This window comes from Nomascus leucogenys, chromosome 19, assembly GCF_006542625.1.
Source record: "Nomascus leucogenys isolate Asia chromosome 19, Asia_NLE_v1, whole genome shotgun sequence".
In the NCBI taxonomy this organism is placed as follows: Eukaryota; Metazoa; Chordata; class Mammalia; order Primates; family Hylobatidae; genus Nomascus; species Nomascus leucogenys.
In genome coordinates, this window is record NC_044399.1 from 58,864,595 (window position 1) to 58,876,833 (window position 12,239).

The 12,239-nt window shown below is 41.2% G+C and overlaps 2 protein-coding genes across 17 annotated transcripts in view; one reads left to right on the plus strand and one right to left on the minus strand.

Moving 5' to 3' along the window:
* Positions 1 to 12,239, minus strand: part of BABAM2 (BRISC and BRCA1 A complex member 2) — a 574,233-nt gene that overhangs the window by 454,212 nt on the left and 107,782 nt on the right. For 8 of the 12 annotated variants that reach the window (XR_004027068.1, XR_004027067.1, XM_003262660.4 and 5 more), the window contains exon 1: positions 1,190 to 1,457. The gene's annotated coding sequence lies outside the window, so the exon portion shown is untranslated. Of the gene's footprint in view, positions 1 to 1,189; positions 1,458 to 3,257; positions 3,305 to 5,845; positions 5,900 to 12,239 lie in introns of those variants that run through there. The other 4 variants (XM_030800431.1, XM_030800429.1, XM_030800427.1 and 1 more) reach the window with 2 other exon arrangements.
* The window catches only part of RBKS (ribokinase), a 108,683-nt gene continuing 98,079 nt past the window's right edge, over positions 1,636 to 12,239 (plus strand). For 4 of the 5 annotated variants that reach the window (XR_004027070.1, XR_004027069.1, XM_030800436.1 and 1 more), the window contains exon 1: positions 1,647 to 1,775. Coding sequence is in view for 3 of the 5 variants with exons in the window: in XM_030800436.1 (XP_030656296.1) it covers positions 1,687 to 1,775 (89 nt within the window). In the remaining 2 variants the exon portion in view is untranslated. Of the gene's footprint in view, positions 1,776 to 12,239 lie in introns of all 5 variants that reach the window. The other variant, XM_030800434.1, reaches the window with a different exon arrangement.

Below are 12,239 nucleotides of genomic sequence, written 5' to 3' on the forward strand. Positions count from 1 at the left end.
GACAAAAAGTAACAAATTTAAACAAATGATTGCTTTACCACTAGAAATAAACTGGACTATTGCTGGCCTACTGCTGAACCTGGTCTGAGTGATTCACTAGTCAAATGTTAAAGGGAACAACCTTGCTCTAGAAGCCAAACCATACTAAGTGACAACAATACATTCTAATTCAGCAACGGTCGTGACTTTAGGATGACACCTTAGGGAATGAGTTCTCTTTATTTCCAGGGCAGCCATAATACTATTTTTTGACAGTGCAAGGTTTCACGCAGTAGTAAAATCTATTTCAACCACGAGGAGGTGTGACTTCTCTAAAAAAAAAAAGGGGGGGTGGGGTGGGGAGTGGAATACAATGACTCCAAAATCAGAGGTCACTTAGCCAAAAACACTGGTCCTTTGGTGCAGTGAACCGGGTACATGGACAGGCAGTAACCACCGGTAGTAACTCTTACGCATGGCAGCACTATAATACACCCCAGATATACAAATATTTACGGTGGTCAGAGTCCCCTGAATGCTACTCCTGCAATTTGTATTTCCTGATTTTGACGTATTGTAAAAGGAAAATGCAAAATTACAATTTTTGCAAGGGTCTGCTATCCCAAAGTAAAGTTACAAAAGGTCCTTTGATGAGAGGCCTGGGGATTACAGAGACGTCTAAAGCACCATCCAGGTTCTTGCAATTAAAATGAGATGACAAACACGGAAACATGTGCCCTGCTGACGTCATGGAACGGAAAGGGGTGGCATCCTGCTGCGTCACGTCGACGTCATACAGCGCACGAGGGAAGTTACACTGGGGAAGCAATTTCCCCCAAGGGGCAACATTCGAGAAAAACAAGTTAGCTCAGACCCGAAGAATGACCACCCCACTCTAGGGGACGTCTTAAAAGGGACACTCTCCCCTCTTCCAAACTGTATGATTCCCCTCATCAGGCAACAAGGAACTAATACTTGGGGTTCACAGGGACCAGGGGATGGGCCAGATATGGAGAAAGAGACGCCTCTGGCCTTGGGGGCTCGTTCTTGAGGGGATCAGCGTGATGGGGATGAGAAGGGCATCTTTGGAACGGGGGCCTTCCCTATAGGAAGAGGAGGCGAGTCCCCTGGCCATATTTAAACCACAGTTCTCCACGCCACCTGTGCGACTCGGGATCCAACCTCCCCGCACCAGCCCCAGTCCAGGTACCTGGAACTTAGTCCGATCGGTAACCGGCGACTACGTGGGGTACAGGTACCCGAGCGCGCCCCCGACCGACGCACCGACCTGCGCGCGCGCCGCGGGCAGGATGCGTGCGCACTCCCCGGACGTCCCGCCCCGCCCCCTCTGCGGCCCCGGAGCTGGGCGGCGTGCGCGCCCCCGCGCCGCGCCGAGCCGGGCGCTCGGAAAGGCGTCCCCGCGGTGCCTGACAGTTCCTTCCTCAGCGCCTGCCCAGTGAGTGGCGAGGAGCGCGGAGTCTCGCCATATCAGGAGGGCCGTGTTACGTGAGGCTGTGCACGGAGACTATTCCAGGAAGAAGAGGGGACACTTGGTGGGCGGGGTGATTTCGGGCAGTCAAGTGGGCGACCCGCGTAGGCGTCTGAAAGGCCCGCGTCGTTAGGGAGGGCAGGAGTGGCGTCTCTGGTTACGGGGTCGGGCAAAGGGCAGAGGTTACCGTCCAGGTTGGACAGCAGCACCGTTGAGCGATGGCGGCATCTGGGGAACCCCGGAGGCAGTGGCAAGAGGAGGTGGCGGCGGTGGTAGTGGTGGGCTCCTGCATGACCGACCTGGTCAGGTTAGTCTGGGGCCTCTCAGTCTGCGGCTCGGGGGAGGAGGCGTGCCGTGCGCTATGCGCCCAACGGGCTGGGTCTCCAGGGATAGACAGTGCTAGCTTTGAGTATGAGCTGCAGGTTTTCGAAGCCCTCAGCCTGCTTTCCTGGCATGAAAGAATTTGAGTCTGTAAAGGTAAATCTCAGGGGAGGGAACGTAAGAGGCCAGGGTTTAGTGAAACCTCTAATATTACTCAAAGCGCTCCCCAAAGACCTGCCCTCCAAAGATTTGCACCCCCAAAGACCTTTCTTGGCCCGGCTGCTGAGCCTTTCCCCAAACGAGCCAGGGAACTTTGCCCACGTCATTTTACTTCCGAGAATGTGCCTACCTCACAGGGTTGTTGTGAGGACTAAATGAAGTAAAGTGTTTTGTCAAGCGTAACTATCCAAATTGGGTATTCGTCTGAGCTTATTGTATAAAATAATGAGCTGAGCAGAAATCAAAAAGACTGTCACCTTTCACCATGTTGATTGTCAGCATTACTGCAGTATTTTATATTTACAGCGTATTTTTCAGCAAGCCAAGTATGAATCAGAATAAAAACATAAACACAGTATTTACAACCTCTAAAAACTATGATCAAATTATGATAGAAAATATGCCAAATGAAAATTGTTGAGTTAAGTCAGTAAGATTGAGTAGACAGATTCTTCTGATTTGTCTTTTTTTTAATTAAGGTAGCTTTTCTGATTACAAAAGTAATGTATGTTCATTGTAAAAGTAGTAATAAATTCAGATATTCCAAGAAAATCCTACCACTCCAATTACTGCCGTTCAGTCTTTTGATGAATATCTCTTCAGATGTAATGCTACTTTATGTTATAAAAATGATCAGGTATACTACAGTAACACCTCATTTGTCCTGAAATGTTGCTTTTCCAAAGGGTAAGAGAGAACATGGAACTAAACAAAAAGGCCTTGGGGCAATCAAAATAAGTCACCAAATTGCTGCACCAAACCACCTGTATTCTACTCAGAAAATAGGTCTAGGGTCCTCATGTAACCAATTTAACCTAACCTTAAAATATTTATAAGCTGTGTTACCAAATTTTCACTGAGATTAGAAAGGTGGGAGTTAGAGAGAGGAGAGACTGCTAGAGGCAGTTATAGTGACTGATGAAAACTTAAGGGTGAGTAGGAGACTGTGTAACAAGAAGAAGCAACAAAAGAATTTTAAATACCAATGACCTTTATTTTTCCACAACTATTAGAACTATTTTGTCAGACACTGTGCCAAGATAAAAATACTTTACTTTGGTGACAGAGCATAAAATTGAATCTAGTTGGAGACATTTGTTGAAGAGGCCTGTACATCTTTTTCTAGAGCGAGAGTCAGTAAACTTTTCTGTAAAGGGCCAGATAGTAAATATTTTAGGCTTTGCAAGCCATATATGGTCAAGGTCACATTTTTTTAACAACATTTTTTGAATGTAAAAACGATTCTTACCTCCCAAGCCTTACAAGAACGTCCTGCAGGCCATAGTTTGCAGACACCTGTGTAGAAAGAACATCGCTGTGTTTACAACACAATATAGCAATTGATTTTACTGGTGATGACTCTTTTCAAGAAAAGGTTATATGGTACTTAATAAATTTTGTATAAAAATAGAGCATGTATTTCACTTTAGAAAAAGTTTCATCAAAAATTCATAAAGTTTAGTTACATAAAGGAATAAACCTTCAGTAAACCTTCATCTAAAATGATTCATTCCATGGGAAATCCACCTAGCTAAATGTTTACCATGATTTTATGTGTGAAGTGGCAGAAGAGTAAGAAAACTAAAGTAGACTGGGCGCAGTGGCTCATACCTGTAATCCCAGCACTTTGGGAGGCCAAGGTGGGCAGATCACCTGAGGTGAGGATTTTGAGACCAGCCCAGCCAACAATGGTGAAACCCCATCTCTACTAAAAATACAAAAATTAGCTGGGCATGGTAGCTGGCGCCTGTGATTCCAGCTACTCCAGAGGCTGAGGCAGGAGAATTGCTTGAACCTGGGGGTGGAGGTAGCAGTGAGCCGAGATCGCGCCATTGCACTCCAGCTTGGGTGACAAGAGCAAAACTCCGTCTCAAAAAAAAAAAAAAGAAAAGAAAAGAAAAGAAAAGAAAAGAAAATTGTCTCATACATCCTACCTGAATAAAAGTGTCAGGGTTAAAATTCAGAGCTACTTCCTTGTTACCAAACTGAGAGCTTTCTGTGAAGCTTCACCATCAGATACTAAAAATAACTGTAGTACTTTGTGGGGTGGGGTAGGGCAGTGGTATCAAAGGCCCATTTTAGCATCCGTCAGGGTTTTAAAATCTTATTTCAGAGCTAGAAAAATTTGGGAATTATTTATTCTAGTCCTTCAGTTTTTAGATAAACTGAAGCCCAGAGAAGAATTTCTCCTCTTGGCCATTTTCGTTCCTTCATAAAATATCCAAGTTTCTTCTCTTGACATGAATCAGTAAAAATTTTACTAATGATTAGCAAAATCATTAGTAAAATCATCAGTAAAAAATCATTAGTAAAATCACTAGTAAAAATTTTATTCCCGTATAGACTGTCTCTACTAATTCCCACAGCTTTTCAACAAACTTTTCATGATCTCTTATTACTTACGACACTGAAGATCTTTACGGAAATCTGAGTATAGGATTTTCATTTAAAACCCTGCATCTGTGATAAACTTGAGTGCAACTTTTCTAGTTACAGTTAGTATCATGATTATATTAGTTATCTACTGCTGCTGTAACAAATTACCAAACTTAATAAGTAATGCAAGTTTATTTTTTTACAGTTCTGGAGGTCAGAAGTCTGATACAAGTCTCACTGGGCTAAAATCAAGGTGTCAGCAGGGCTGGGCTCCATTCTGGAGACTCTAGAGGAGGATCTGTTTTCTTTCCTTTTCCACCTTCCAGAGCCTGCCCACATCCTTGGCTCATCGTGGCCCCTTCCTCCATCTTCAAAGCCAGCAATGGTTGTTCAGGTCTTTCTCACATCACATCACTCTGACCCCCAGTCTTCTGGCTCCCTCTTCGCCATTATAAGAACTCTTGTGATTACATTAGGCACAACCAGATAATTCAGAATAATCTCTTTATTTTATGGTGGCTTATTAGGAACCTTAATTTCCCCTTGCCATGTAACAACATATTCACAAATTCTGGGGATTTGGATGTGGACATCCTTTGGGAGAGGGGAGCAGAGAGTATGTTATTTTTGCTACCACAGTGGTTAAGCTTGAAGTAAAAAATCCTACAATACTTAGTTCTCAGAGACTCTTTGAAGCCTATCATTCTATCCTCACATTTTACAAGTGAGATAAGGAAGAGAGCTTCAATGACTTACTCCAAATCACACAGCCAGTAAGTGGCATAGTAAAGGCTACTACCCAGGTCTCCCAATCCTCACCTTTCTTTTTTATTTTTTTAAATATATATTTTCTATTTTTTATTTTTTTAAAGATGGGCTCTCGCTATATTGCCCAGGCTGGTCTTGAACTCCTGGGCTCAAGCGATCCTCCTACTTGGTGTCCCAAAGTGCTGGGGTTATAGGCGTAAGCCACCGTGCCTGGCCCCAATTCTTACCTTTCCGTTATATCATTCTACCTCTAACTCTGACTAGTGTTTATTGCCCTTTTCATCTACAGTACATTTGATAGCTTGTAGTCTGTACATTCATTGTTAACTTTATAAACTGATAAGGAATAACAACTAAGGATTTATAATTTTCAAGTCTAAAGATAGTATCTTTATTATTGTGCCTTATTCCTAAATTTAACTGTAACTAGCCTGGACACCCATGCCTATTCTTTAGTATCACTTCAGAAATCAAACTGCTTCAATAACTAAGCCCTTTTGGATGGCATCCAAGCCCAACTTACTTTATATATTACATTACTGTGGGCCAGACACTGCTAATTCAATCAATGAATAACCTTTTTTTCATTTCTAATTTCAGTCAGCTATGAATAGTAAGACCTATGTAGTAATAATTTTTAAAAATCATTAGCTCATGCAGCATGGCAAACAATTGAAATTATTTAATACTCACTTACATTTTTCTCATTATCCTCTTCCTTCTTGAACACTGATCTCTAAAGTTACACATTACAAAGACACAAGAAATCAACCCTGGTCTTATGGGATATAAAGTCAAAGATTTTCCAAAGACAGATTTCCACAAAAAAAACAACAATGTGTGAATATTTTTAGATGTTAGGCTCATAGGCCTTTGTTAATCATGCTTTCATTAGTAATCCTTATTTTTTATGACCTGTATCACCCATTTTTTAATTATTCATTCAAGAAATATTTATTGAATTTATACTATGTGCCAGGCACTTCCCGACGTGCAGAGGATACAGCAGTGAAAACACAGACAAAAATCCCTGCCTTATGAAGTTTACATTCTAGTAAGACAGTATCAGTAGAAATAAGTTAATTACATAGCATGTTAGATAAAAGCTAAGGAGAAAAATTAAACATGTAAGGAGGGATGGGAATAGGAAGTTTAGATGACTGGCTTCAGAAAGCCTCACTGAAAAGGTCATTTAGAGTAAAGACCTAAAGGAAGAAAGAAAACAAGTCATAATCTGAGGGAAGAGCGTTCCAGACAGAAGGAATAGCGTACTCAAAGGCCCTATTCAGTGAAGAACATGGAGTCCAGTATGGCTGAAGAAGAAAAAAAGAGGAGACAGCAATCAGTGATTAAAGTACATTGAGTCATACTCTGCATGAGATGAAAAGCTAGTGGAGGATTTGAGCAGGGGAGTGACATAATCTTATTTTGATTATAATAGGATCTCTCCAAGGGCTATATGAGAATAAATAGCATGAAGGAAGGCAAATACAGAAGCAGGGAGACAAATTCAGAGTCAATCCCAACAATCTAGGCAAGAAATGATGGTAGCTTGAAAGCAGTGCAAGTGGAGAGAAAGCATCTTTCGATTATATTTTTGGGGTACAGTTGACAGGATTAGAGGAAGTCGACCTCTACGAAAATGCAGAAGATTGTCTGCAGAGAAAGTTGGGTGGGAGAGGGCTGTATCAGGAGCACAGAGTGGACATGGGAGGGTTGAGGTACCTACTAGACATCCAGTTGAGGAGATCAAGAAGACAGATACAAGAGTTTGGAGTTCAAAGGAGAAGTCCAACCCAGAGATATAAATTTCAGAGTCATCAGTGTATCGATGGTATTTAAAGCCATGAGGCTGGATGAGATCACTGAGTTTCTGATCTAGGGCACTACAACATTTAAAGGATAAATTTTTAATAAAATTGACTTCCTGTCTCTCTTCAAGTCTCTCTGCAGTACTAAAACTTGCTTTGAGACAAGCTTAATACAAACCTATGTTTATATTTCCATGGCAATAGACTCTGATGTCAACTAAAACTCTGTGTTATCTTTTTACATGCTGCCAATTAAAAGTGATGGCTTGAGAGATAAGACTCGTGTTCACCCAAGCATCTAAATTTAATCCTGCCAAATCAGGAAATGAGTGCCTAATTTTCAAAAGGTTTAATTGAATAGTGGAATAAGTGAATTTAGAAGCTTTTAGATCCAAAGCGGATGAAGCATTGGACCTAGATTACTTAAAAAAAAAAAAAAAAAAAAAAGTTATGGCCAGGCACAGTGGTGGCTCAAGCCTATAATCCCAGCACTTTGGGAAGCCAAGGCAGGTGGATCGCTTGAACTCAGGAGTTAAAACCAGCCTGGGCAACATGGCAAAACCCTGTCTCTGCAAAAAATACACAAATTAGCGGGGCATAGTGGTGTGATCCTGTAGTCCCAGCTACTGGGGGGCTGAGGTGGGAGGATCGCTGGAGACCCGGGGGTTGAGGCTGCAGTGAGCCTTGATTGTACATTGTACTCCAGCCTGGACAACAGAGTGAGACCCTGTCAAACATAAAAAAAAAAAAGAGTTATACTGTACCTATTAAAGTTTGTATTTGTTTGACATAATACAGTACTTTCTAACTGGGACACAGGTTAGAGAGTCAAGAAGCCTCTTGGCTTGTCATATTTAGAACAGAGAAATCTCTTTTACAGTCACATTTTCAGAAGCTAAAAAAGGAATATTGATCCAAAAAGTATCATGCTTTCCCAGTATTCGAGGAATATAATATCCTTCATTATTCTTTCTGCTTCTTAAATTGGTCTGAAAAGTTGCTTATCAGTTACCAATCATTTATTAAATTAGTATTTTGTTAAACATAGTTGTGTCAACTATATTCCCTAATATCGAAAGTAATCATTCATGGGAAATTTGCTATGTCCCTTTAATGAAAATATACGTTAAAAAATTATGGCTGGGTGCAGTGGCTTATGCCTGTAATCCCAGCACTTTGGGAGGCAGATGTGGGAGGACTGTTTGAACCCAGGAGTTTGAGACCAGCCTAGGTAACAGGGTGATGAGACTCTGTCTCTTAAAAAAAAAAAAAATTGTATATGACAAATAAAGAGCACCTACTGTGTACTATTACAAAGCAGTCCCTTTAGCAGTCCATTCCTTTGCCAGCTCTCTGTGCCTTAGGCTTTTCATGTCTGTAGTCTAAGGAGAACAAAGTAAGGTGGACTTTGTGATGAGTTTTGCTCTAGTATTTTGATGACTTGTTTATAATATTGAAATACTTATAGTGTGCTAAACACTAAGAATATTGCAGTTATTAGGAGGCCGGGCGCGGTGGCTTACACCTGTAATCCCAGCACTTTGGGAGGCCAAGGCGGGCAGATCACGAGGTCAGGAGATCGAGACCATCCTGGCTAATACGGTGAAACCCTGTCTCTACTAAAAATACAAACAATTAGCTGGGCGTGGTAGCAGACACCTGTAGTCCCAGCTGCTCAGGAGGCTGAGGCAGGAGAATGGCGTGAACCGGGGAGGCAGAGCTTGCAGTGAGCTGAGATCATGCCACTGCACTCCGGCCTGGGCGACAGAGCGAGACTCCATCTCAAAAAAAAAAAAAAAAGAATACTGCAGTTAGGAAAACATGGTTACTGCTTGTCTTGTCTTAGTCCCTTTTGTGCTGCCATAACAGAATACCTAAGACTGGGTAATTTATCTTTTTTCACTTTTATTTTAAGTTCAGAGGTACATGTGCAGGTTTGTTATATAGGTAAACTCATGTCATGCGGGTTTGTTGTACCCAGGCATTATTTTTTTGTGTCACCCAAGTATTAAGCCTAGTTCTCATTAGTTATTTTTCCTGATCCTCTTCCCTCCTTTCACCCTCCACCCTCAGGTAGACCCCAGTGTGTGTTGTTCACTTCTGTGTGTCCAGGTGTTATCATTTAGCTCCCACTTGTAAGTAAGAACATGCAGTATTTAGCTTTCTGTACCTGTGTTAGTGTGCTAAGGATAATGGCCTCCAGCTCCATCCATGTTCTGGCAAAGTACATGATCTTGTTCTTTTTAACAACTGTGTGGTTTTCCATAGTGTATATGTACCACATTTTCTTTATCTAGTCTCCCATTGATGGGCATTTAGGTTGATTCCATGTCTTTGCTATTGTGAATGGTGCTGTAATGAACATACACATGCATTTGTCTTTGTTACAGAATGATTTATATTCCTGTGAGTATATACCCAGTAATGGGATTGCTGGGTCGAATGGTAATTCTGTTTTCAGCTTCTGAAGGAATTGCAACCCTGATTTCCACAATGGTTGAACTAATTTACACTCCCACCAACAGTGTATAAGCATTACTTTTTCTCCACAGCCTTGCCAGCATCTGTTAATTTTTGACTTTTTAATAATAGCCATTCTGACTGGTATGAGATGGTATCTCATTGTGGTTTTGATTTGTATTTCTCTAATGGTCAGTGATGTTGAGCTTTTTTTGATATGCTTATTGAAAATAAAATAAAATGTATGTCTTCTTTTGAAAAGTGTTTGTTCATGTTCTTTGCCCACTTTTTAATGGGGTTGTTTTTTTCTTGTAGATTTGTTTAAGTTCCTTTTAAGTGCTGGATATTAGACCTTTGTCAGAGGCATAGTTTGCAAAAATTTTCTCCCATTCTGTAGGTTGTCTGTTTACTCAATAGTTTCTTTTACTGTACAGAAGCTTTTAGTTTTCTTTAGTTTAATTAGATCTCATTTGTCAATTTTTACTTTTGTTGCAATTGCTTTTGGCATTTTTTGCCATGAAATTTTTGCCTGTCCTGTGTCCAGAATGGTATTACCTAGGTTGTCTTCCAGGGTTTTTATAGTTTTAGGTTTTACATTCGTCTTTAATTCATCTTGAGTTGATTTTTGTATATGGGAGTAAGAAAGGGGTCCAGTTTCAGTCTGCACATGGCTAGCCAGTTATTCCATCACCATTTATTGAATAGGGAGTCCTTTCTCCATTGCTTGTTTTTATCCGTTTTGTCAAAGACCAGATGGTTGTAGGTATGTGGCCTTATTTTGGGGGCGCTTTATTCTGTTCCATTGGTCTATATGTCTGTTTTTGTACCAGTACCATGCTGTTTTGGTTACTGTAGCCCTGAAGTATAGTTTGAAGTCAGGTAGTGTGATGCCTCCAGCTTTCTTTTTCCTTAGGATTGCCTTGGCTATTCAGGCTCTTTTTTGGTTCCATATGAATTTTTATTTTATTTATTTATTTATTTATTTATTTATTTATTTATTTTGAGACAGAGTCTCACTCTGTCACCCAGGCTGGAGTGTAGTGGCACAATCTTGGCTCACTGCAACCTCTGCCTCCCAGATTCAGGTAATTCTCCTGCCTCAGCCTCCCAAGTAGCTGGGACTACTGGCCCACACCACCATGGCTGGCTAATTTTTGTATTTTTAGTAGAGACGGGGTTTCGCCATGTTGACCAGGCTGGTCTCAAACTCCTGACCTCAGGTGATTTGCCAGCCTTGACCTCCCAAAGTGCTGGGATTATAGAGGTGAGCCACTGCATCCGGCCTTATTTTTCTTGAGACAGGGTCTTGCTCTTTCACCCAGGCTAGAGTGCAGCAGTGTGATCATGGCTTACTGAGCCTCAACTTCCAGGCTCCAGCAATCCCCTGACCATAACCTCCCAAGTAGCTGGAACTGCAGGCACACACCACCATGCCCAGCTAATTTCTGTTTTTTGTTTGTTTGTTTGCAGAGATGGGGTTTTGCCATGTTGCTCAGGCTGGTCTCGAACTCCTGAGCTGAAGCAACCCACCCACCTCAGCCTCCCAAAGTGCTGGGATTACAGGTGTGAGCCATCGTGTGCAGCCCCATTTGAATTTTAAAATTCTTTTTTCTAGTTCTGTGATGAATGTCATGGTAGCTTAGTAAGAATAGCATTGAATCTGTAAATTGCTTTGGGCACTATGGCCATTTTAATGATATTGATTCTTCCTGTCCATGAGCATGGAATGTTTTTTCTATTTGTTTGTGTCATCTCTGGTTTCTTCAATCAGTATTTTGTAGTTTTCATTGTAGAGATTTTTCATCTCCCTGGATAACTGTATTTCTAGGTATTTTATTTTGTGTATGATGTGGTAATTGTGGATGGGATTATGTCCTTAATTAGACTTTTGGCTTGACTCTTGGTGTATAAGAATGCTAGTGATTTTTTTGTATGTTGATTTTGTATCCTGAGATTTTGCTGAAGTTGTTTATCAGCTTAAGGAGCTTTTGGGCCAAGATTATGCGGTTTCCTAGGTATAGAGTCATGTCATCTGCAAACAGGGATAGTTTGACTTCCTCTTTTCCTACTTGGATGCCTTTTATTTCTTTCTCTTGCCTGGTTACTCTGGCAAGGACTTCCAATACTATGTTGAATAGGAGTGGTGAGAGGAGGCATTCTTGTCTTGTGCTGGTTTCCAAGGGAAATGCTTCCAGCTTTTTCCCATTCAGTATGATGTTGGCTGTGGGTTTGTCATAGATGGTTATTATTTTGACATATGGTCCTTCAATACCTAGTTTATTGAGAGTTTTTAACATGAAGGAGTGTTCATTTTATGGAAAGCCTTTTCTACAACTATTGAGATAATCATGTGGTTTTTGCCTTTAGTTCTGTTTATGTGATGAATCACAGTTATTGATTTGCATATGTCAAACCAACCTTGCATCCCAGGGAAAAGTCTACTTGATCATGGTGGATTAGCTTTTTGATGTGCTGCTGGATTCAATTTTCTTTTTTTCTTGTGCCAGGTTTTGGTATCAGGATGATGCTGGCCTCATAGAATGAGTTAGGGAGGAGTCCCTCCTCCTCAGTTTTTTGGAATAGTTTCAGTAGGAATGGTACTAGCTCTTCTTTGTACATCTGATAGAATTCAGCTGTGAATTCATCTGCTTCTGGCCTATTTTTTAGTTGGTAGGCTATTTATTACTGATTCAATTTCAGAGCTCATTGTTGGTCTGTTCAAGGATTCAGTTTCTTCCTGGTTCTGTCTTGGGAGGGTGTATGTGTCCCAGAATTTATCCATTTCTTCTAAATTTTCTAGTTTGTGTGCATAGAGG